Here is a 27128-nt window from a genome sequence, read left to right on the forward strand (position 1 = left end):
GTCTCCTCAAATTATGTATTGTATGATTCTAGCTATACTCATTAGGGGTAATATATAATTACTGACCATAGGACAGGTAAGGCCAATCTCTACAACATGAGATAAGTTAATTCAAACACAAAAAGGGAAACTGGCTTAGCTTAAAATGTCTTGCAAGGGAAGGTAGCCTAGTACTTATCTATGAACTTCTGAACCTATGAACATACAGCAATCTCTGTAGAGATTGCTGTTGAGCACATCTACTCACTAGATTCTAACATATCACCTGTAGCTGTGAGTTCCACATTGGCTCCTCCTGTGCCTAAACAAAATGCAGCAAGTGATGTGTACCATCTCTGACATGGGTGGACCCACTATAGGTGAGAGACACACTGAAGTCTGATAGTGACATCATTCTTGTATAAATTTTGATATATGTGCAGCACTCAGAATCAACCAGCAGATATGCATGTTGGTGATCCAGGTGCAAACAGCTGCTGTGCAAGTGATAAGTGAGCTCCATTGGCATGTATGAAACATGTGCCAACTGTTGAGTTACTTGGAGAATTTACACAATGAGGCCATACTGCTACTGATGTGACTTGGTGATTATGCCTCCACATGCATATCAATGTGACCAATTATTATGGCTGCCATCCAGTCTGCCTTTGCTGGCTCCAGGGTCCATGGTCAAGGCTGGATATGGACACAAGGCAGATGTGCATGGGATGTCTGACAATGACAAAAGGCAAACAGTTGTAGGGACATTATAAATATTGCATGCTGCCATATGCTTTGATACCTATGGCCACTGAGGGAAAGCTTCTGCAGGATGGCCTGGTAAGGTCATGTACTTCAGTCTCATCCCTGCCATGGGACAAATCTAGCACCAACTTAGCTAGCCATCTTCATGTACTATAACAGTGGTCACATATTTGCACCCTAACCCTATCTCTGGAGAATGTAATCCCTGATATCCCTGAGCACCCAGACTGCAGGGCTGACACATTCACTTCCAGTGACCTATTACACTTTAAAGTGTTGCATTCAGTTGTCACTGTATCCTCCGCACTTGTGCAAGTGATTGTGCTTGTGCCCTGTGTGGGTTTGATGATATTCGATGCACAGTGGGACCAAACATATCAGAGCCAGGCATAGCCTATAAGTTCTAACATGCATCATATAATTCTGTGTTTTCTGTATCTTGATCCCTATTTGTGGACCAGATGCTGCTTTGCCATTGCTGTAATATATTATGGCCATCTCCATCTTGGCTGTGGTTCCACTCTTCATTGTCTTCTTGTGTATCTCTTTCCTACCCTGCTACTACTGCTGGATTACTTAGAGAATGCCTTGGCATGGGTGTTGTCCAGCTATACTGCCTCTTTTAACAGGACCACATCGTGGCACATACTACTAATATTGTGCTGCATATCGGTGGTCTGTATTGTTGTGCTCCACCAGTGGTGTCTAACAGTAGAATATGCTGTCTGAAGACTCTTTACACACTGCTTCTTGTTTCATTATGGAACATGTTGTATGACATTACTGTTATTATCTTTGGGTTGTGACTGAGGGTCATCACCTATGACTCAAGGGTATATCCCACATTCTACAACACACAAGACATTTATGGCCTTCACCCAGCATGTATATATATATATATATATATATATATATATGTGTGTGTGTGTGTGTGTGTGTGTGTGTGTGTGTGTGTGTGTGTATATATATATATATATATATATATATATATATATATATATATATATATCACATTTTGTCTCAGTGCATGTCTGCATCAACCGCAGTTGGATGTGTGCTAAATGTATGAATCATGTGAACAGTCTGGGTGATGCAATGACAACTGTAGCCTGAGACAACTACTACCTTCGTAATCATATTATTTCTAATCTGGTTAGATCCACTGTTGTGCTTACATATTCCCAGTTGGTCAAGAAACCAACAAGGTTAGGCAATGCTCTTGATGTGCCTTGGATTAAGAAATGATTTAGTAGCCACTTGTTGTAGGACTAGATATAGATTTATAGGTTTTGATCAAGAATAAACAATTTTGGTATAAAGCATAATTCTCCAACACTAAAATATTATTAAGCAGATGATTCACGTATTAATAATGAACTAGAAATTTTGAATTGACAAGTGACTTTGGATAATAAAAATGTTGAAACATGCTGTGACATTTTTATGAATATATTACTTCTCATATTGATCGTTTTGTTCTGATGGCTAATAACACCAATTGTCTAAAGAATTGTAAAGAATGACAGACTGGTAAACCTAATAGGCTAGAGAGAAAAGTGAAAGCCCATTCCCATAAGTTCAAGATAACCCCTAATAACATAAGCAGAACAAAATATTAGGAAATTAGGAATAGAGTTAGGAATTTGCTAAGATCTACTAGAAGAAAATATGAATAAAAGTTAGCATCCTACACCAATGATAACAAACAGGCTCTCTTTAGGTACTCAGGGAGATGCAGGGTAGATTCATAGTCAGATACTAGTATTGTCAAGGACAGTATAATATTCACAGTTGCATCTCTGTTGGTACAGGTATTTGTAGGTAAGTTTTCTTCTTTGTCAAATAACAGTTCCTCCTTATCCAGTTTTGATTTCAACAACTAAAATTCTACGTCAGTTATAAATCAGGATCTCGTGGCTTCTACACTAAGTACAATTAAACTGTATTCAGCAGCTGATCCTGATAGACTATGGAGTTATTTTTTGTCTAAAATTTCAAAAACACTGGTAACTTGCCTATGCTGGTCATATCACTTTGGTTTGCTGGAGGGGTTTGTTCCACAGATGTGGAAAACATCTGTCATACTTCCCTTTTTCAAATTATATATTAGATAGCTATTCTACTTGTCTTATGTTTATTATTGGCAAATGTTTTGAAGGAATTTCATGTTCTTTGATAAAAAAGAGCTATGTTAAATCCTGGAGATCTTGTCTGACTAAACTGTTCATTTGTTATCACAAATATCTGGACTCAGTCAATATAAGTTGATCTTTTGTTGTGATCTACTTGATCTTAGCCAAAATATTTGATTCTGTTTCCCATGAAAACATTAAGAAGATCTTATTTAACCTTGTAATCAACCATTATAAAATAATGTGTATTGTTCATAGACTGACTGAGATTACACTTATGGTGAAACTTTAGGATAATATTTTTAAAGAATGGAAGATTGAAGCAGTGATCTCTTATTGGACCCCTGTTGTTTAATCTGTTTGTCTGACTTCCCATCTCAAAATAAGATTTCAACCAAGTTTGCAGATGATACTAAAATCAGAGTGATTATTAATTCTGTTAATGATTAGGCTAATTTACAGGGTTTCCTGGATACCCTTCTTTTATGGTATTTAGATAAGAGCATAGTCTTTAATGACAGCAAAATTAAGGTGTTGCACTTTAGGTCAAATAATCCTTGATTTCTTTATGGCTTGATAATATTTTTTATTAGTAATGACAGCAAAGTCAGGAATTTAGGTCTGGTGGTGGACTGAAGACTGAAATATAATGACAATTTCATATTTACAATTAAACAAATGCTATTCTGTTATCCAAGACATTCTATGTAGTATCTCTAGTCATGTAGGAAGAGGTTTAATGCTCCTTTACAAGGCTGTAGTAAAGTCACATATTGAATATTGTGGTGCTGTGTTTGTTTCCAACTGTGTCCAAGTATCCAGTCTGGAAAGAATTCAGAAGTATTTTATGAGACAGGCTTGAGCAAATTTCTCTGTATTCCTTTTGTTTTAGACTGGTTTGAGGACACCCAGTCCTTGTGCATAAATGTTTAAATTATGCTGTATTATCATCTACTTTAGGTCTCAAATTCATTCAGCAAAGTCAAGGTACCAGAAATAATTGTTCTTGTGTAAAAATGTCAGTGTGTCACTCTTCTTTGGGGAAAAGCTCTTTTCATCATAAAGCTGGGAAATTATGGACAAGGAAATTATGGACTAATCTCTGTACAGGGATCAGGAAAACCTATAATCTCTATGTATTCAAAACACTTACTAACTGATAGTTTGGTGATAGGGTGATTGGTGACAGCAAACTCATTTAATGTCTCTGTTATGGCCATGAGTTTGATATTCACCAAACACTGAACATTGACACATTATAGAAAATTTGTTGGGCATTACTGACCACTTGACAGTTCAATGAATAGTAGTCCTTCCTGTTTATATATATTTGTCCCTCTGGATCAAGAAAATCCCTAATAGCAACATGGGTGCAAGCCATGGCTGCAGTCATGTAGAATACATGCATGGTGTTGGTCCTTTCCTCTGGTGTCCTTGGAAGCCAGATATACTCCTTTATATATTGTAGCAATTAAGTTATCATTAGGCAGAGATTTGTAATATGTCTAATGTGTGCCCTGTAGGTCAGTGGAAGTTTCCTGAAACTTGGATGGTGAATGGTACACGTACCTCAGTTTCCGCAGGAAATGGCATACAGCAGATGATAGTTATCTCAACACTGAGCTTTTATAGTAAAACGGTATTCATTTTCACTTATTTTGGAAAATGTCTTGCAATAGGAATATTTCAAGATGAAAAAATTAACAGAACAATCAATACAAGAAAAAATTTATAAATGAAAGTGAAAACCAACAGATTAGTTCTTTATTAAGATCTTCGTATATAAAATACTAATAAGACTTAAAAATGTAAGGAGCTTAAAATAAATGCTCATATGCACCAGATATACATTTCAAGTGAAGAATTATTTAACTGTTGACAGTGGCCTGTCATAAATATATGAATGTGTAAAAAAAAGTTACTACATAGGAAAACAAATAAATATGCTCTATAATCTTCAGTCTTGACATATCCATTTCAGCTCTTGTTTAGCAGAACAAAATGATAAGCCTCTTTCAAACCAACTTAGACTTTGAAAAAGAAAGAATTTTTTATTTGGCAGTTATAAAAAGGTGACCAAATATTACCTGAACATCTGATGAATAGTTATATAAAAACTATTTTCTAAAATTTGCAAAAAATTGCTTTCAAGATAATGTGCTTGTGATAAGAGGTATTGCCAAATCAGTTTGGTGGCCAGATACCCCCCCACACACACACTGATCACCTCTTGTAATACTGATCTTCCTCTCATTGATTGTGGCATTGGGTGTCCCCAGTCTAGTACCTTCTGTCACAACAGACAAACCCATCATCCCTCTACTTCTTCAACAGACACCTGAGCCAATAATCAGACTCCAGTTCTCCAGGTCACATTCAGGGTTTTAGTCCTCTATGTTATTTGAGCTGACTAAATGATGACTTTTATGATAAATCCTCACACTGTATTTCTGAATGCCTTTACAGAATTTCTTACAGTTTTAACAGTTTTGATCAAAAGTATCATATGCATGTGTTATTACACTTGGCATCCATAGACAGAGGATATTAAGTTACCATAATTGTATCACAGTAATGCAGATCACAGGGATTTGTCCTGTTGATATTTATGCTATTAGCAGATGAAATGTTGGCAGTAACATTACAAATTTTCACTGTTGCTGTTTATGGACCACATGGTTTAGGTACGAGTACAAGGGACAAAGCTGTAGATTTCCATCTTGGGAAGAAAAGGCTTATACAAGCTCACCATTTTTAGACATTTTAATGCTAACAGCTTAAAGCCAAAGCTTGCTGACCTTTTCTGATCCACATTGCTCCTGAGCGCTTATTTGTAGTGTAAGCCATTGTCCTTTTTTGATCCACGTTGCTCCTGAGCGCTTATTTGTAGTGTAAGCCATTGTCCTCCTTTTCTGATCCACGTTGCTCCTGAGCTCTTATTTGTAGTGTAAGCCATCCTCCTCCTTTTCTGATCCACATTGCTCCTGAGCGTTTATTTGTAGTGTAAGCCATTGTCCTCCTTTTCTGATCCACGTTGCTCCTGAGTGCTTATTCGTAGTGTAAGCCATTGTCCTCCTTTTCAGATCTACGTTGCTCCTGAGCATTTATTTGTAGTGTAAGCCATTGTCCTCCTTTTCTGATCCACGTTGCTCCTGACCATTTATTTGTAGTGTAAGCCATTGTCCTGTTGCATATTCTTTAACAGAAGCCTTGTTTGACCACAATTAAGAGGATAATTAGGGATCATGTGAAAGTTGTGCTGTAGTACAATGTCTCCTTATTTCCTGCCTGTACAGCACATCTGTTTTTTTCTGTTTCTTAACCCGCCACTTGTATTTATAAATATGTTTCATTTTGCTTGGCTCTGCAAGGCAAAGGATATATAGAATAAAATATGCAATAAAACTCAAGCTGTAGCCTAGAAACAAGACAAGATTAGGTTATTGCAGAAAATGTGAAAGCTAAATCATTATGCTTAACCTGAGCTTTCTTCGGAAATAACGTTATAAAGGTAATGAAGGTCAGTTTTCAAGTGCAGTAAAATAGACTAGATATTTAATTCTACTCTCAAACAAATGCAATGCAGAGCAACCAGAAATAAAAATAAATACATCCATTTTTCTCTATATAGTTAGGTTGTTCTTTGAAGAAAACTCCAGTGTTTAATTCAGTTGTATATTGATGAAATAATATGTGAGTAACTGTGAATTAAGTCAATTTTTCACAGCTGGAAGTTTTTGCCATATAGACCAGGAAGAAAACTATGTAAAATTTATAAACGCAAACTGTGATGAACTGTAAAGAATAAACCAGTTAAAATTAGACTAAAGGAACAAGTAAAGCATAAGAAAGACAGAAAGATAAAGCATGCAAAAAAGGAGTGTTCAGAGCAAGCTTTTTCAGGACATAACAGCTACTTTGACATTATACAGTTTATGATCAATAGCTATATCATCTTTTTCTTAAACTCACCCATTGTAACAGCAGGAAGAGGTCATTAGAACCCACAGCAATTTGCTCTCTGAGTAGCTCTGGTGTCTTGATACTCCGTAAATGCCTTTTAGAATGGAATACATTACACTGAATTTGAAACTAGGTTATCACACAAGAGGTGGGAGTTCTGCTTTGAAAACAGAGAGAAATGATTGTATGCAATTATTGTCCAGGGCTGCAGTGCCCAAATATGTAAATATTATGTCGGAAAATGTTGGCATTTGATCTCAAATTTATGCTGACATAGTTCTACCAACTTGTGTGTCTAAAACCCTGAGAATTGTGAGACACTTAGATAAGGTGATGCAGTAGAAATGTGTTTTGGATAAAAAATCTCCCAAAGTGTCTAAAACCATGCTCACTTCATGACAAGGGATAAGGTTTTGGTGTATATTATACATCTTTGTTGTATGCAGCTTGCAGTGATAAAAAGGATTCAGATTCCCTCTTATCACTGATATGTACTATGCTATCTGTCCTTAAAGAAGATCTCCACCTGAACTACTAATTTTTTTTTCTGGCTTACAGCTCACACACCTGATAATTCATTCATGGGATTTGTGTCAGAAGAGCTTGAAGAAAGCCAGAGACAAGTAGTGCAAGCTGAGAAGGTGAACACCATGGCTGTGGTCTATGGCAAACAAGACTTCATGTGGCAGGTAATGCAATTTAACATGCTCTCTGGTTAGCAGAACTAGTTCTAGTCAAGCCAAATACAGCAGTAAATGAGGAATGACTCAGTGATGCATTGTTACAGGTGCTAACACAGTTTTTTGCAGCAAAGATGACACTCGTAAATCAAAATATTTCAAAAAGAACAATTCTGAATAAAAGGAACATTTTTTCTTTCCTTATCAATTTTTTTTTATTTATCAATAGGTACATGCTTTCAGTGACTTCTATTTCAGAATGTATTTTCATCATCAAGGGCTGTCTTCCATTTGTAACATCAAAGAAACATCTACCACAAACTAGTTATGAGAAAACTGGAATATAATTTTAAAGGAGGTGTCTGAAACTGAACAGCATATACTACAAAGATACATTTAAAATGCTGTCAAACACACACACACACATACACACACTAAGACTTTGCTTACTTTTAATAAATTAATAAAATATAGCAGTCCATTGGGCAGGGAGAGGTAGTCACATGCGATGCTGATGTCACAGGATCAGTGAAATGAGCTGGGAAGCTGGAGGCTAGTGTGGGAAAGGCTAGGCTTAAGTGGCTGTTGTCCACCTGACTATACCAAGGGGAGGGCATGTATTTGGGCAGTACAATGCTGCTAGAGAGCAGCATTTTGCTTTGCAGTGTGCACATGCACTCAAAGAGGAGTACAAACATCACTGCATCATGGGAAGGGGAGCTCATGGGTGCACATCTGCTATTGCATACAAAAAATCCTTGCATTGCTGTCAGAAATGAGTGACACAGGAACAGGATGCCCCATTCTCCTTTTTCTACCCCTAAAGATGGGATTATTCTCTGTCAGCCATGGCCATATTGGCAAGCCTAGAACATGGGCTAAGCTGGTCAGCCAGACTGAAGGAGGGGGGTGGAAGAGGCATCATCCTTTGCAAATGATCATACTGGCCAAAAGGCCAAACATAATTTAAATAAAAAATTAATACATTAAAATATTGATGTATTATACATTTTTTGATATTCTGTTAGTTTTCCTGGTTTGAAGAATTCACATGACAGTGTAATATAAAGCCATCGCAATAATAGATGAAATTCACCCTACACACCTGATACAAGATGTCTTGAGCATGGAACAGACAAGCATATGATTCATGAGCAAAGCAATGTCCCTGTAGTCCAAATATCTAAATATGTAAATATATATATATATATATATATATATATATATATATATATATATATATATATATATCTCTATATATAAAACCCATTTGACTGACTCTCATTTCACTGACTTTTAAGCTATAGACATGATGTGTATTTCCCTGCAACTGTGACTTGCGTGTGATAAAAATAATTACTTTAACTTATAGTGCTGACTGTCAGAATACTGATAGTCATGTAGAGCATAGTGCTGTAGCATTTCTTAATGTGGGCATGTCTCTTTATCTTTTTATGGGAAGTATTTAAAGTAATATGATGGATGATTTGTGCATTCCGAGCAGTAATTGCAGTGTGTAGAGTGCTGTAAGGCAAGTAAAAGGTATATGCTCTTTTCCCCACTGTAGTGCGATCTTGGTGTTAGTTATGTATAGTTAGGGTGTGTCTGGGCGACATAGCCCCCCACCTACTTTGGTTTTATATTGTCTGGATTCTGTTAAGAGGGTAAGTAAGTAGTTTTTAAGTTCTGGAAAGAGTTAGTCACTGGTGGTGTAAGTGTGCATGCCTATGGTGTAAAATCTAGTATGTTGAAATTCAGCATTGTATGCTGTCAGTGAAATGAGAGTCAGTCAAATGGGTTGTCAGTAATTTGAACTTTAGGTGACTTGGTCTCGGTCAAATGAAAGTCAGTCAAATGAGTTGTATATGAAGTGAAGTAGATCCATATATATATATATATATATATATATATATATATATATATATATATATAGATCTACTTCTAAATTTTCAAGTATTGTTTTTTTCGAGACCTTAAGATCGATTGCACTACAGCAAGGAAAATGGTAAATATACCATTCTATGCTGTATGGCGATCTCCATGTAAATGGTTCAAAGTTTCAAAACTTTGATCTTATGGTCTCGACCAGAAGAAATTTGAAGTTTTGAAACTTCAAAATTAAGAAGTCGACATATATATATATATATATATATATATATATATATATATATATATATATATATATATATGGGTCTACTTCTAAATTTTGAATTTTCAAATTTTCGAGACCATAAGATCGAAGTTGTGAACCATTTAAATGGAGATTGCTGTATAGCAGGGAATAGCCCCCCTGCACCCCCTATACTCCTTGCTAATTAAATATACCAAGTCCGAGATCGCACTACAGCAAGGAAAATGTAGTGGGGTTGGGAGGGTGGCCTAATGGTTAAAGTGTTTGCCTTACAAACACAAGGTGAAGTGTTTGAGTCTTACAAGGGATAATTGGCTAGGCTTAAAATGGCTCACAAGAGCAGTTAGCTTAGTACTAACCTATGAACCTATGAACCTATTCCATGCTGTATGGTGATCTGCATTTAAACGGTTCAAAGTTTCAAAACCTCGATCTTATGGTCTTGACCATAAGAAATTCAAATTTTTGAAACTTCAAAATTTAGAAGTAGACCCATATATATATATATATATATATATATATATATATATATATATATATATAGTGAGAAAGAGAGATGGACACATATAAATAGACAGATATAGATACAGATATTTGGAATACAGGGATGTTGCTTTGCTCATGAATCATATGCTTGTCTGTTTCATGCCTAAGACATCTTGTATCTGGTGTGTAGGGTGAATTTCATCTATTATTGTGATGGCTTCATATTACACTGTCATGTGAATTCTTCAAACCAGGAACACACACACACACACACACACACACACACACACACACACACACACACACACACCTATGTCTATACATGTAAATGTGTGGCTTCTGTACTAATATGTAGTGCTGTCTATGCTTGGGGATGCTTTGTGCATGGAAGGTATCGGATATGTCACCGCCAGCTCTAACAAGACTAGTTCATTACTGCTTGGTTTGTAGTAGTCTGTAATGTCACTGTAATGCAGTGCTGGATGTTTGGCATTGTACATCTTATCCATACCCTTCTGAATTGTTCAGAATAATGTTACATATTCTGGGTTGCTCGTTTCTTTATGTTCTGTTCACTGCTGCTGAGATACAGATTTTACCTTGCGCACTATTCATGCATAATGTTTACTATGTCTATGGTTTCCACCTATAAAAATTGATGCATTCCAGGGTGCCACCACCATATGAATATAAGACACATTTTATCTTGCTGAACTGCCAACTGCATTGGATGCTGAAGACTTGTACTCCAGTATGTAGTACTTTGCACATGCATTTTATTTTTTGTGTGCAGGAATAGATTCTTTGATTTCATTGTCAACCTCATGACCTATTGGCTCTCAAGAAATCTGAGTGTCACAACTCATATTCCAATAGCAGTGTGGAGTGGCCAGAATGGGGAGATGGGGTGAGTAATCAATATTGGCTCACCCATAATGGAGGATAATGGACTGGCAATCCAGTTTACTGCATGTGTAACACCTACACATGCATGTGTAAAGCTGTAGCTGTGTGGGTTGGTGTCACTTCACACCAAACAATGGTACACTGTATTGACAGGGAGATGCCATGTGTGGTCCCATGCATGTGCTCTCTGTGACCAACTGTCGCTGTAAAAAGTCACAGCCATTTATAGTGAGGGGACTAGTTATTGGTGTCTCTTCATGATCACACACTGTCTCAACCATCCAACTCTAGCCTTAAGGGAAGACAATGCACTGATATAGCTACAGTCCTGACAAGACATAAAGGGGTTCTACAGCTCTTCTTTAGTCAGGGACCAAACTGACCTGATTGGTGCTGCTAATGGAGGAAAGAGTGGGTTAACTGTGTGGTCAAAACTATTTTTAAATGAAATTAGAAACTAACTTGTGATTGTAACAGGAAGCTTAATCATTATGCTAGAAAACATCTGTCACTATTTTTCTGATTCATATTTATTTTTAGAATTAGGTCCCTGACATACTTCTTAACTGTTCAGATTTTCACAGAATACCCAGATTTTTGCATATAGTATGGTCCATTCCTCATAAAATTTGTGGTTTTCTGGCAAATCACTGAGGATTGGTCACTAAATAATGACATACATTTGAGTTTCAGACTTCATGTCCTTCAGAAAATGCATACTATTTTTAAGTTTATGAGCAATATTTAAAATCTGTCTCTATTTTTAGTCCTTACTCCCCCATTATTTCAGGCTTTCTCCAGATTACTTGCACAAAAAGTTGGGCAGTATAGTCCTGATCTGGTGTTAGTTCTCCCAGAGATGTGTACCAAATGACTTTTAAACAGAGCAATGTTACACCTTGCCTTATTGACTATGCAGTGTCTGCATTTAATTAAACTGTAAGAAAACAATTATGGCAACAGTTGCTGAAACCCTTCTGAATAATTCAAGTTTTTAAATCCCATGATACTTCTAGTAAGACATTGTGCATTTTCATACTTTTTCAGGTGACTTGTTTGAAGGCTACAAGTACTAGGTTGGATCTACATGGAGTGGTTAGACATGAACAGTAACATTAGATAAGCTATAGAATATGCCCTTCTGACGTTAGGAGCTAAACACTTGTCAGAGTTTAAAATGTTTACTACTGTTCCTAGATCTTTAATGATGGTATATTTTTATATTTTGACAGTTTATTTTACAATCTAAATCCATCCTTGTTTTTGCCAAGTCTTTTTATGCTACATTTACTTTAAAAGTCAGGTCATTACTACCACATGAAGAGTATATTTTCCAGACCATGTTGGAGAACTTTGGCATATCTGGCTATTTAATGACTATTTCTCAGAGTCTAAAAATAAGTGGTCTCAGTATGGAGCCCTGTGAAAAACCAGAGGTAACCTTCATGGGGCAGAAAGGTGTATTGTGTCCTGTTGCTTATTCTTATCAAGTGATACCCACTGAATTATTGAAAAAATATATTTAACTAACCTAGTCTAAAGTACACAGTCTAAGGTTATGGAGCAAATAGGAGTAAAAAAAGAACATATAATTTGGAGTGAAAATCAGGAACATGAACCATATAATATGTATGACAGTAAGTAAGTTGGCAACAACAAACCAGATACTGATTTAGATACTGATCTCACGTAGCAGTAGCTGTGTTTGGCTGTAAACATTTCTGATAAATCTGACCTAAGTAGTCCTGCCTTCAGTTTTGTCAACTTTACGTGTGATAAGTACCACTAGCCATTCAATGGTCTTACAGATTTGCCTGCCACGACTGTTACGTGTGGTTTGTGGCTTAGCATTATATCCTACGGGCAGTATACAAAGGTGCCTGACTAAGATGTTACCTTCAGGGAGATAGATATCTGCTAGTGATGATAATTGTCCATCAGTTTTGTTGTCAGAAACTATAAGAGATTAGGTCAGAGAGATCCTTTATGTTGTTAAATAATAATGAATGCCTCAACGACTTTCCCTAAGCAGGATAAGTGTAACTGAGCCATTACTTCAACACTGGTTCTTTTTTATTTAACTGCAAAACTGATTCACTCCATTTGCAGACCCTTTCAGGCATGGGCAACCACAGTGGTTGTGGTAAAGTCTATATATGTGGATATTTTAGAGTGGCCAGCCAATCAGCACATGTTCTGAGTGGCTGTGGGTGGTAGAAGAATACAGGAATACCTGGGGAAACACACATATATGGAAGGAAAACCTCTGATAAGATAGTTGTATACAGTAGTGTTCCATCACCTGTCATTGCCAAGAAAGTCTAAGCCTTCTGCTGTGAGTCTGCTTTCCAACAGGACTGATATAGCTTTTAATGTCTTAGAGCTAGAACCAGGGACAAAGTGAAAAATGATCAGTGAGGAATGCCCAGAATCATCAACAATGCTTAAATGTCAGCAGTGTTCACTATGAAAGCCGACAGACTTATGATTTACATTCTGGTGCACTTCTTGAAGAATAACATATTTATAATTGTTAAATCTCCCAGTTCTTATTGACTGTAATATCTTCTATCACAAAACTACAAATTTCAGAGTATGTGTTGTCAAATTCTGATGCTAAATAAGGTATTCCCAGGAAGTAAGTGATAGAGTGTGAAGACACAAGGGTAGTTGCAAAAGCCAAAGTACTCTCACATTCCTGGACTTGGTGAGATATAAAGCATGTTGTTGTGTATTCCCATATTCACTTACTCACTCACTCACCCACTCACTCACTCACCCACTCACTCACCCACTCACTCACCCACTCACTTACCCACTCACTCACCCACTCACTTACCCACTCACTCACCCACTCACTCACCCACTCACCCACTCACCCACTCACTCACCCACTCACCCACTCACCCACTCACCCACTCACCCACTCACTCACTCACTCACTCACTCACTCACTCACTCACTCACTCACTCACTCACTCACTCACTCACTCACTCACAAGGGATAATACTCAAACACAATATATGACATATATTCCTGCACTAAGTCCTTCACTCACTATGGATAATACTGAAACATAATCTGAGTTCTGTAATCCTGCACTCACTTTATCACTTGGGGTGGTATGCATATATGATGTGTGTTCTGTATTCCTGCATATGCTCATTTATAAGGGATCATTTGTAAGCAGGATGTGTGTTTTGTATTCACATATCTGTTCAGTCATCATGGATAATATTCAACATGTTTAAAACTCAGCTGCCAGACGTGATGTATAGTTGCATTCCCTCATTCAGTAATTCACCTAGAGTATTAAGTAAGGATAAAGTATCCTCAGTATTCTTCGACTCAGTCACTGATGTTGTATATGTCACATATATGTCTGTTCACTGAATGAATCTTTAAGGAACTTTTGCATGATCACTAAAAGAAAAAGAAAGAAAGACTGCTTCCAATGGACACAATGAGCCCATGTTTGTATAGCTTTGCTTGTGTTCCTTCAGCTACTAAGAACATTTACAAGTTAGCAATGGGCAGTTTCAGTCACCCTTTTAGTTAGAATATAAGAATTAGACCACCTAGATGGTAGTACTTTCCTGAAAATAACTCTGTACATCAATTTTTTATTTTAGTTTACCTGAGGATTGATGTAATTGTCTGTATATTTGATTAGCAGTGTGTTTTGCATATTTTTAAGTTATGTGTTTTACTGTTTGGCTATAAATGATTTTGGCTAGCTTATTTTTGAAGTGTATTAGAATACGTACACAATATTAGTGAACTATAAATGTTGGCATCAGTCCTTTGAATTGAGTGCTTTGCTACAGTTACCATAAACTAATAATATATGGCTGGCTTATTTAAGAGAGCTTAGCAATTGTGACTTTGGTGTACCAAACTGGTTAAGCTGGTGGCAAAGGTGTACAATATATATTAAAAGGGGCATGGCAATTATTAGCCCTATCTGGAAACCTGTGTGTATGTGAGTGTGTGTGCCTGTGTACATGAGTGCTTTTTTGTATGAGTGTGAAAGCAAAATAATATAAGCCAAGATTTGTTTACTGTTGGTAAGACAACTCTGGAAGAAAAAGAGCTGCATACAGAGGGTGGAATCTGGGAAGCTAATGGTCATAACTCTGGTCATAATTCTGCTCTTCAATACTGCAGTGTGAAGTAGTGTTTTTTAACTATTAGGCCGCTAACTAGTTTCAGTCTGGCAGACATTTCCTGCAGGTTCATGAAAGACTATGGCCCACTGGCTGGAAGACTTATTTTTTAATTAAGAAAAAAAAGTTTTTCTTTTTAAGGAAATTCTTCTTGCTTCCAATCACACAGATGCGCCAAGTGTGTGCAACCTGGTTTTGTGGTCTGCTGTTTACGTCTTTGTCTTCCGTGCATGCAGAGTTTGAATGCCAGAAGACCTTTGAAATGTGGACCACGAACGGCCAAGTAAGAGGTGTGTGTGTGAGTGTGTGTGTGTGTGTGTGTGTGTGTGTGTGTGTGTGTGTGTGTGTGAGTGTGTGTCTGTGTGTGTTGGGTGCACGTGTTTAAATGGTTGGTAGATAGGTGTGTGTGTATGTAAGAAGTAGGTAGGAAGGTGTGTAGGTGTGTATGCAAGAAGTAGGTGGGTAGGGATCTGTAAGTGTGTGTGTATAAAAAGCGGAAGGGAGGTGTCTCTTAACTGTCCAGATTTTCACAGAATGTTCAGATTTTTGCCTCATATATTTAGTCTCTTCCTAATAAAATGTGTGTTTTTTGGGGTTTATTGTGGCAAATCCGTGAGTACAGAATCCACTAAATAATGACAGTTATTTGAGTTTCAGACTTCATATCCTCCAGAAAATTCATGAAAACACAATACCTTTTATTTAGCAACTTTATAAGTTTATGAGAGCTCCCCCCATTTTTGGGGCTTTGTTCCATTATTATTTTTGGTTTTCCCAGATATTTTGTGCTAAGAGATTGAGAGGTATGGTGTGTGTGTGTGTGTGTGTGTGTGTGTGTGTGTGTGTGTGTGTGTGTGTGTGTGTGTGTGTGTGTATGTGTAAGAGATAGGTAGGTAGCATACCTCTCAAGTGTCCAGCTTTTTGCAGAATATATAGATTTTTGCCACATATTTTTGGTCTGTTCCTCATAAAAAGGACTGAAGTTTCAGACTTCATATTCTTTGTCATACAGTGCTCAAACAACAATTGTTTTAATTGGTTCCTTATAAATAATATTTTTTTTCTGCCTTAGCAGTCCCCAACATAATTCTCCTATTTTTCAACGGTCCCCAAGTTTAAAAAGGTTAAAAACCACTGATATGAAATATATCTGGGCATAGCAGTTATTGCTTATAGCTAAGGCAGTAGTACACATTTGTCATATATTCCCATTTTTGATACAAAGATTATGTAGCTTACAAAATAATGCTATAATTCAGAATGGACTTCAGTCCCTAAACTAGCAATCCAAATGTCTGGAACTTAACATCTCAAGAGTGGTCAGAAAAAAAAAATCCTGCTGCCAACATAAATTGCTTTTAGCAAATCATCTGCATCTTCTTGTACGCTGTCAATATTCAGCTTCCACTTCCTGAATGGCTGACATAAGAAACTTTGTTATAGGTCAAAAAAAGCTCAACTGAATCTTAACTTTGCTGTAGTTAGTAAACTTCCTCATTGAGTTAGCAAAACCTGTTAAACTAGAAGCAATTTGGTATCAACTTTTCTAATTCCTTTTCGTAGAACAAGCCCATGTAAAACAGGTAAAAGCATATTTGCAACCTTGTTTTCTGCTTACAGGAATGAATGCATGACTGCTTGCTGCATCTCTCTCTCTCTCACTCTCTCACTCTCTTGCATTTCACAATTATGCGCTTATTAAGGAAAAGACTGCAATAAACTGTTTCAGATTAATGTGATTCTCTGTTGAACCAACAGAAAAGTAAATGATATACAGTTAACTTCATCTGCTATTTCTCTAAATTTCTTAACTTTATAGTTTAAATGACAAAACATGTCTTAGAAATGTTTTGTTAGTGCCTGGCCTGCTGAATCTTGCACGATTTCTATAAAAGAATGACTACCAAAGGATGCCTTGCCTGTATTTTTCTAATAGTGCATGGTGTTGACATTTCATTATTTGTACAGTTACTGCAGCAAATACTTTTCTGTCTGTTCTACTACGTCTGTTCAATGTGAAATTACTTCATTTGCTGTCACTGCTATTCTCATTCAAAGATTCATAGATTCATAGACTGTTACTTGGCTAATGACCCAGGGGGCCTTTCTAAGCCTAGCCAAGTTTTCCCAAAATAATAATGATGTCCTCTATCCAAGGAGGACGTTGAGGACCAGGCATTTATAAGCTACCTCTGTCCATAAGGGACATAGGTGCCAGGCCCACTGTAAATTTCCTATTCTCCATCCACTGGTCTAGGTTGGGGTAATAAATGAACTCAGCTTTACATGGATGGGATGCCTGTTTCGTAGGAGGGGCAGTCAGTGGGACACATCTGTCATTCCAGCATGTTCTGTTTAAGTCAAATTAAATTCAAATTCAAAAATCAAATTCTTCATTTTATTAGTATCCTGATGCTGAATATTTGTAAAACTGTTTTTCAACTGAAGCTGAAAATTTGTAAGCACTCAGCCCTATTTTAAAAGTATAGTGAATCACTTATGTATATTTTAAATTAGTACCACTATCACCTATCAGAGACAGACATTATTTGGCTGTATATATGGTATAACAACCCCCACAAAAGGAGAGAGAGAGGGAGAGAGAGAAAATCTATGGAGTCATTCAAGATGGGATAAGAGAGGTATAAAAGGGTAGAGGGGGAAGATAGATACAGAATGGAGGTAGAATGTTTTATATATTTAAGGACCAAACATGATAGGTTTATTGTCTGCTGCTATCAAGTAAAGGTAATACAGAGCTGATATGCATTAATTACATGTATAGAGTTTTCATGTGGAACCCTCTTACTTGCAAAAAAACCCCACTTTCACTGAGAAGGAAGGCAAGGCACTTGCAGTTAATTTGTACAATCTTAGCTCAGTACGGTCATTGAACTTCTGCCTTACCTGTGTGCTTAACTTATTCTTTCACTGAAAGTTAAAATACATTTGGAGGTATCCTGGACTAAGGCTGCAGTACCTTTCGTGATCATTGTACTATGCATATATACAAATCTGTTATAAAAGGCATCTGCTGTTACTGGAGTTTTTTTTCACCCTCTTTATCTTTTCATTTAAAATTTTGCACTTGAGACACTGTTTTTAAGAGTATTGTGTGCATTTGGTTTCATGGGGAGCCCAAAACTCCTTAAAGTGACCCTAAACATAAGTGATGCTATAACAGTATTGACATCAAGCAGAAGAAACTGACGTTAACCACCACACTTGATAAAAAAAGCAACTTTTGCATTTCAGATGGTATGTAAATTGTTACCATGAATGCATCCAGGAATTCTAAGGCACTAAGCTATAAGACTGTTTGTGTCACACCTTTTACTTTTCTGCCTACAACTATTTTAATGTTGTTGAAGTACAGATCTCACTCCCAAGTCCTACTGTACAGATATGATTTGCAGTCAAGCCCCTTTTGCTCTATTGGGTGATTTGCATGGATACAAAACATGGTTTTAAAGTCTGTTTTCATTCGTGGTGGTCATTTTCTTAAATTTCCCATCCAGGCCACATCCTGACACCCTCTTCCTTCCCAGCATTGCCTAAAACAACAATCCAGCATTGCTTTGCCATGGCAGTTGGCCGTCTGAATCTCTTTATGTAAGCATAACACAGATGCAGAACTTCAAGCCAGCAGTTTAAAAGCCAAATTAATTGCAGGGGAAAAGAAAGCAATTCTGTGCTCTACTTTTATGAATTAACGGGCTCTGTCATTGCTCCAGGACTGCTTTTTCTTGGAGATGTAGGAATTCAGTAGCAAAACTGCTGTCTCTCTGAACACTTCCCAAAGAGCTTTGTGGTACAGAAACTGCAGCAAAACTATGAACCAAAAGCCCTGGTTCAAAAACCACCATGACAGTGCTGAGCAGATTGTGAGACCTTCCGTATACTTCTCTCCCCCACATAGAAAATTTATTAAACACAGAACACTCAAAGCCTGAAAAGGCATAGTACCTTAGTTTATGAAATATTTATTTTGATCCTTTCATATGAAATTGGAAAAGAAACAGGAAAAAGTAGCCTAAGGTACTGCACAGACTTATGTTATTATATTAACAGCATAAAGTCCAATAATGCACATCTGTAGGCATGGCTCTTTTACATATGCTTAGTGTTTCTTTGCCATTTTAAAATTAATTTGGAACATACTGCATTCTTGTAGTTAGAAGATTTTGATCATACACATTAGCAGGCACAACGGCTGAATGCATAAGGCAATGTGCCAGGGCATAATTCAAACTTCAAGCATTGCTATTAGCTTTCTTTTTAAAAGTATCACCTAGATATTGTTTTCCTTTCATCATGGTCATATTTGAACATCTGTCTCAAGAGCCTTACAAAAAAGACAAAACAATCTCAGCATGTAACAACAAGGGGTTTCAACCAAAAGAGGATGCTGATGATAATAGTAATAATAATAATAATAATAATTATGATGATGATGATGCACCAAGAAATTGCTCTCAGCGTAAAACAGCTCAGCAGAAGGTTTATTTTTTGGACTGATACTTCTGCTGACCATCTAGCTTCATTCTTCCAAGCTGTGTAATGGGCCCTTTCATTTCCCCTGTTGAGACCCCTACAGCCCACTCATTTTCCAGGCTGCGAGCCTAGTGAACCAGAAGTAAGACCTACCATTCTTATGAGAATCAGAGTTTTGTGTGTAAAGCCCTTCTGTTCCCTTTTGAAATGTCAAAAGCACCCACAAAGTTATGCATGCAATTGAACATGGCAATGTATGTTCACACCTCTGTGTGCCACAATGCAAGTTTTTGCTGCCTTGCAGAAAACAACCGTATGCATTCCTTGGTCCCCACTGGGATTCAATCAAGGACAGCATACCTGGACACACATTGATTACCTCTCCCCGTAAACAAAGGTTAGCACGTTAAACCTAGTTACTCATCTTCGCCCTCAAATCAACTCCTACAGGTTCATAAACTACTAATTAAACTCAGGTTGCCCGAGTCATTGTTGGACCTTTAGCCCTGTATTTCAGTAGAGCTCATAAGCTGAGAATTTAACTTTTAAGGAACTATTCAGTTTTCCCTCAGAATGTCCATTCAGTATTCATTGCTTAACTTTTTATCTCTTGCATGACCTGCAATACAGCATTCCTTTTGCTTGTTTCTACAACACTTTAACACATACAGTCCAACAATTGTTTATCTAGGAAATAAAACTGTCTGTTTTCCAGTTAATTTCTGTAGCTCCTTAGAAGTTAAGGTGCTTTGCATCCTCCTCCTTTCATTATCCACCACCTTCCTGCCATACAGTTGTGGTAGCCTGTACCCCATCACTTGTAACACAAAGCTGAAGAACCATCATCTCTGGCTCACAATGGATGTGTCTTCCTTCCTAGAGAAAGATGTGAAATGAGTTAATCACTACAGTACATCCAGCAGAGTTCCTGATGTCAACAAAAACAAGCAAGTATTTTAATAGATGCCTGAATATTTAACTTTTCTCAATATTCTGGTCTCACAGTTTCAGTTCACTGAAGGTGAGACTCCATGAAACTAATTCTGCCTCTGACTTTATACAGTTTTTCCAAAACCATCTTTCTGCAATTGCTGTCAGAAATCACAGTTTACGTATGGGCTGAAAACTGCTACCAGTGTAGTTATGGAATGAGTGTTACAAAATAAGTATACTTAACATTTTGCATCAAGGCACTACAAAGCAACCAAAATAAACATGTTGGGGGGTGGTACATAATGAAGCCAGTCACTACAAATAGCAGGTCATTCTATGTGTAGCGGGTCATTCTATGTGATTTACATTCACGATGGACTTTATAACATAGTGGTGGCTGTGTACAGGCTGAAAGAATTATTAGATTTATTAGCCATCACAGGTGGTATACTAGTAGCCTTAGCTATGAATTCTGACAACCCTGACAAATGGAACAAATAACAATTGCCATTGCACAGTGTTCACAAGTATTATGTCCCTTGCACAGTGTTCAGAAGTATTATGTTGATTCCCCCACCAGCATGTAAACTGCAGAAATTCTAACTGCTAAGAATTCCCCACCTCACCCCCCTGCAGTATAAAACATATACTCATTGTCCAGGGCCACATTCCATTTCATCTCCTATAATGAGAAATGAATGATCATTTCCCAGGAAGACTCCCTAACACACACATACATATACCTTCTGCATATATGATTAGTGCTTATTGTCAAGGGATACCACCTTCCACCTTCTGTGTCGACAGAAAAATGCATGTATATTTAATTTTGAAGCTAAACTGATCACAAGCGTGAAAACTCCTTTCAACACTGCACTTGGCCAGTTTTATAGTTTTATTTTTCTTATGCAGAGCCAGTAATTTAATAGATTGACAGCAAGCTTTGATTTTTTTTTTTGATTTTCAGTTTAAAAGACTCACACCATCTTAAGTCAGCATAGTGTCTGGAGCATTTAATTTTATAAAATGTACAATGCTGTTTTGGAAAAGGTGGGAGACTTCAGAGTCATGTAGGATGAGGCCAACTACATGTGATATATAGATGAGACTCATGGATAAAATGGGTTTAATACTTTAATACTGCTTTATTGGGCTTTGCAAATGACAGACACTGCTATTAGATCACCTAAATCCCACATTAAATCTCAGGAACTGCAGGAAAATACTACCATTTTGTAAAAGGGCGATGTGAAGGTAAACTCTAGAGCCCAAGAACTGAAGTATTCCTCATATGTCAATTTAAAAAAAATGCTTTCTGTCTGCCGATATGTCTTTGGGTCAAGGATAAGTTCTGCCAATGACATAGGGTATGGTACCACATCCCCATCAACCTGACAACAGGCATCACAACTTCCTCACTTTTCTAGTCTGTGGTTCTAGTGAATGGAGAAGTGAAGAAACTTTGGACGTTATAATTAGGGCCGTAAACTTACTCAAAAATTAGGTGCCATGTGCCTTTGTTAAACTTGCCATATAATCATCTGCCTTCTGAATCCGAAATATTGGATTCAATCATCAAACCCAGTAACTTGTAAACTATCATTAAACAACCCCAGGCACCTGATAGAGGTTACACAGAATTCCTGACAGTATCCAGGTTGTTAAAGCAATGTCTATATGGCTTGGTGATTGTGATTTCTCAGATGACCGCAGAGCTGTCTTAGATTTTCTTTAGGAAGGAATGTAGTTTCTTTCTCTTTCTCTTTAATTAGGGGGATTACTCCACATGAATAACCATGATCAAATTAATGTAGAAGAAAGTAACAATAAAACCTGAAAACTTTACAATAAACTTAAAATATAGTAAGACTTGCTTCTTATTTGTTTGCAGCTAATAAGAACAGTCACACCACATGCATGCGCATGCATGCAAACACACACACATGCACACAAACACACACATGCACGCACACACCCAAACACATGCATATGTCTGCATATACAAACATGCATGCTGTGCATACACAGACACACACAAACATATGTGCATATACACAAACATGCACTCACATACGTGCAAATACAAAAACACACACACACACACACACACACATGCCTGCATATACACAAACACGTATGCAGATCTATTTGCCACAAGTGATGGCTGTAAAGAAAGAAATTGCAGATAGATGGCCAAAATATAGTCCAATAAATATTTTCCAGATATAAAAAATAAATAATGTATGACCCCACAGTGACAGTGGAGCAAGAGATGCTCCACAACATTGAGCCATGCTGATTCAAGGAACTGACTTACTGCAAAGATTATGATGGAGGTGGCACAGCCCTATGGAAACATTGAGTCATTCCGTCTCTGCCCTTCAAGTTTGGTTCTCTTTGGAGTACAACAACTTATGAGCATTGTCCTTATGAGGGAAAATAAAATGTTGGAACCCAAGGGACATTTGCAAAGGTATTGTACTTTTCAAGTGATCTGGTTCTGAAAACACTTTAGAGACCTCAGTGTCACATTCATCCTCTGATACTAATGGGTCAGAGCTGTACTTGATCTCAACAGCAGTGAAGAAAAGTTGCTTTAGAAAGGGTTTTCTTAGAGGTTTCTGAGGATTCCTGATTTTCTCATCCCAGGTGTTTTCTCTAGCGGTGTCCTTGAAGAATATTCCCTTGTGTTGGATTGACACTGATTTCTCCTGTAGCATTATCAAGCTTAAATCTGTCAGAAAACACAAGTGGTTGTACCATATATACCATAGTACTTGGATTTAAAAAAAATTCAACTGTCAGGAGCTGGTGAAGCACAGTGAGATATCCAATATGCTATAAAATGATAAGACTTTTATTGTGTTTAGTAGCTGGGGATCACAATGGAGAAAGTTCTATTTTTAAAACACAGTTGTGACATATCAGCAAAAGCCACCTATTCCTTGAATTGCTAGGTGAACTTCTCAGCTAGCTAGTGTGAATGATTTGTCCTCATTGCCACAATCAGTAAGAGATTTCTTTGTTTCTGAAACTCAGTATTTATTTTTTGTTAATATTTTATTCTATTTTTTTTAAGTTTGTTTGTCAAGGTAGTACACTGATCTCAGTGGAACAATTGTAGCACAGCCAGGATGATTGTATCACAGTGTGAGTAAAGGAAAAACAAACAAATTTATATACAGAGAAGACAGATATGTGAAAATTATAAACATAAGGTACATACCTAAATAGATGCATACACTGGAATATTCAATAATGAAAAACTTTCATTTGCTAAATTTTATTTCACGTGGTGGTAGGAGCCAGTTGCTGTCATGTTGATTCTTGGCTGAAGTCAACTAACCCCCAGGTTCATAATTTTCTAATGTGAGAATGATGCTGTCATTCCTGCACAGTTCATAATTCTCACATGTGGGGTATCCAGATTAACCTTATCACTTCTGTGTCAGACTGCTTTACTTTTTGTATCAATATAGTCTTTACAATTTCTTACTCTACCTCAGTTAATGCGGAAAACATTTGAACTGCATATTTTGCTATCTCATCACAGTTTCCCATTTTCAGCAACAGTCTGCTGCTTTTTGGAATCACCTATTTTTTCATATTTTATATTACATTTCTAAAAAAAAACAGACTCAAACAGCATCCAATAAACATGTGCCTATTACAGTGATAATCAAGTATCACACATCCTCTTTTAGTCATCACTTGGTTCACTCATAATTTTTTAAAAATATAAACTGTAACTGATGATATGTTTCTTCTTAGCTGGTACTAAACAAAACTGATACAGATACACCCAAAAAAACACAGTACAGGGAAATTCAGTCTTTTGTAAGCAACCAGGCAATGTACTGACCCAACTACCTGCCCTTTAATAATCTTATTATATCAAATCTTTTGCACAGTCTCCCTTAGACCACTATCCTCCCTTCTTCTTTCGGCTTTTCCCAGTTAGGGGTCGCCACAGTGGATCACCTGTCTGCTCATGATTGGCAGTGGAGTTTTACAGGTTCGAGTTGCCAGCCTGGCACCCAACCTTCCACAGAAGGCACGCACATGCACACACTCATGCCTAGGGCCCATTTAGAGTGTCCAATCCACCTACAGCATGTCATTGGGATGTGGAAGGAAACCGGAACACCTGGAGGAAACACAAGCAACCACAGGGAGGACATGCAGACTCTGCACAGAAGGCACCCCAGCTGAGGATCGAACCAGAGAACCTCTTGCTGTGATGAGGCAACACTAACCACTGCAGCCGCTCAGACCACTATCCTCCCTAAAGAATATAAAAGAGTAACATATATGTGTTCTCCTTTGAGCATCAGTACCATCATTAGTACAAAAGAGCATAGTTTCTTCAGTGAAATAGGTTGGAATAAAAAAAGGAAGTCTTGAAAAATGCCCCTAACTTAACCTTGGGTGTTACTGTTGTTGAAATCCCCAGTTTACAATGGTATCATAGGTTTATAGGTTCATAGATTTATACTAGGCTATCTGCCCTAAGGCATTTATAAGCCTAGCCCAAATTTTTGTGGCTTATGCCACCTCTTATATGAAAAAATACTGTGCCCATTAGTTTGTTGTGCCTCTGTCCAGCAGTGACACAGAGATGATTCCTGGGGTAAACCTATGATCTCCCATCCACAGTTCAAGATTTCTCTTGAACAGAGCCAGCGAGGTGCTCTGCCTCACATGGACCGGGATTTTATTCCACAGCATAGGGAGTCTCTGAGTGATAAATCTATCCCTCCAGCATGTCCTATTTATATCCGTGCTAAGGTTTAAGTCGCTTGCTCTAGTGGTTTTGGTGGATTTGGATTTTTTGAGGTGGAGCATGTCCATTAATTCCGGGTTGGACATGGCCTTGTATGTCAGGCACATGTCACCTCTGAGCAGACGGTATGCGACTGAATAGAGCTGGAGTTTCTTCAATCTGGCAGCATATGACAGATTTTGGAGTCCCTTTATCCTTTTGGTGAGGAACTTTTGGGGTCTCTCCAATTGCTGTAGATGTCGGGTGAGATACATCCCGAATGGGGCATTGTACTCGATCATTGGTCTGATAAGTGAAGAGTACAGGGGAACAATGACCTCACTAGATCTGGATGTGAATCCCTTCATGATCAGGTGGGCAATGTAGAAGGTCTTTCTAACCCCTTTAGCAACGTGAGTGTCAAAAGAAAGGCCACTGTCAAAGAAATGAAATGAAATGAAGATGGAAGGCCATCTCTCAGTAGATTTACCTCCCATCCTTCCTGTTCTCCCTACCTCTTTTAGATTCCATGATAAATGTCTCTTTTTCTTACTGCGTGCATTTTATCTAAGTCTTCTAGAATGACCATCATTATTAAAGTATCTAAAAGGAGTTGACCAGTTTAATTTAACATCCCCTTTCAACACACCTATGTTCTGCTGCAGCGTAATACACATTTCCAAAGTTTCTTTGGATTCTCATTATTTCCCTGCCCTGTTGTACACCAGACTAACCCTTCTTTACATCTTCAATGCGTTGATTCTTAGCACTCTCTACATCAGTGAGACATTTGTACTACTCTATTTTATAGTCTAATTTTAACTAAAGCAGTAAGCACTAGCATTTCTATCCTTTGCACTAGTAGCCCCACAGCCAATCCCTTGAAACTCCACACATACAATTTCCAGAACTCTGTCACCTTTTGAAAATCAGTTTCTGTCATTTGCTCAGCTTTTTTTTAAATAAATTTTTATTTTTTTTAAAGAAACTCTGTGTGAATATTCTTACTTGACAGATTCTTCGTAATTGGACCCTCCTTCCATTACCATTAAGAAGAAAAACAGACACACACACACACACACACACACACACACACACACACACACACACACACACACACACACACACACACACACACACACACACCAAAGCGTAGCATTGCTTACTTTAATGTACGCTGAATGTCAGCCAAATTCTCCTTGTGTAGCATAGGGCATAAAGGTGAGATTCAGGTGTACCATCCTCAGAACTTCCTTGCCGCCAGTCCAAACGTTGTTTCAAACCATCGGTCTGTTTGCCTGCATCTGTTTTCTGCCATTTTTATTACATTTTCATGATTATTGCTGTTTGAAGTCCTCACCATTGCAGAGAAGTATCCAGTATGGTTTTGTTCTTTTTTCTTGACTTTTTTGTGCTGTTTGGGGTTAATGTCATCCAGGAAGAGTAAATGTCAGTGTGGGAGACAGATTCCCCATAAAGACCACCATAATAAGTGCCTTTTTTGCCTAGGAGCTTCTCATGACCATACTCATTGTTCGATTTGTCAGACGTTTGTCCTGAAAACTCTTCATAGTAGGCTTTCTTCACTTTCATTGTATCTTGAGAACCAGCATCTTAAGCTTCTTTTTAAAGATAGAATGGAAGAAACTTCCCGCCCAGACGGTCAGGCATCAGGAAAGAAGAAAGTGAAAAAGGTAAGACAGGAATCTTCTGATGACCAGTCTCTGTTG

General features: G+C 37.5%; 1 protein-coding gene across 5 annotated transcripts in view; it reads left to right on the plus strand.

The window, feature by feature from the left end:
• Positions 1–27128, plus strand: part of LOC122816448 (alpha-1,6-mannosylglycoprotein 6-beta-N-acetylglucosaminyltransferase B-like) — a 950232-nt gene that overhangs the window by 631182 nt on the left and 291922 nt on the right. For all 5 annotated transcript variants that reach the window (XM_044089252.1, XM_044089250.1, XM_044089253.1 and 2 more), the window contains one exon: positions 7398–7528. In XM_044089252.1, coding sequence (XP_043945187.1) covers positions 7398–7528 — 131 coding nt within the window. The remainder of the gene's footprint in view (positions 1–7397; positions 7529–27128) is intronic.

This window comes from Protopterus annectens, chromosome 12.part0 (assembly GCF_019279795.1).
Source record: "Protopterus annectens isolate FY-2018-M chromosome 12.part0, PAN1.0, whole genome shotgun sequence".
In the NCBI taxonomy this organism is placed as follows: Eukaryota; Metazoa; Chordata; order Ceratodontiformes; family Protopteridae; genus Protopterus; species Protopterus annectens.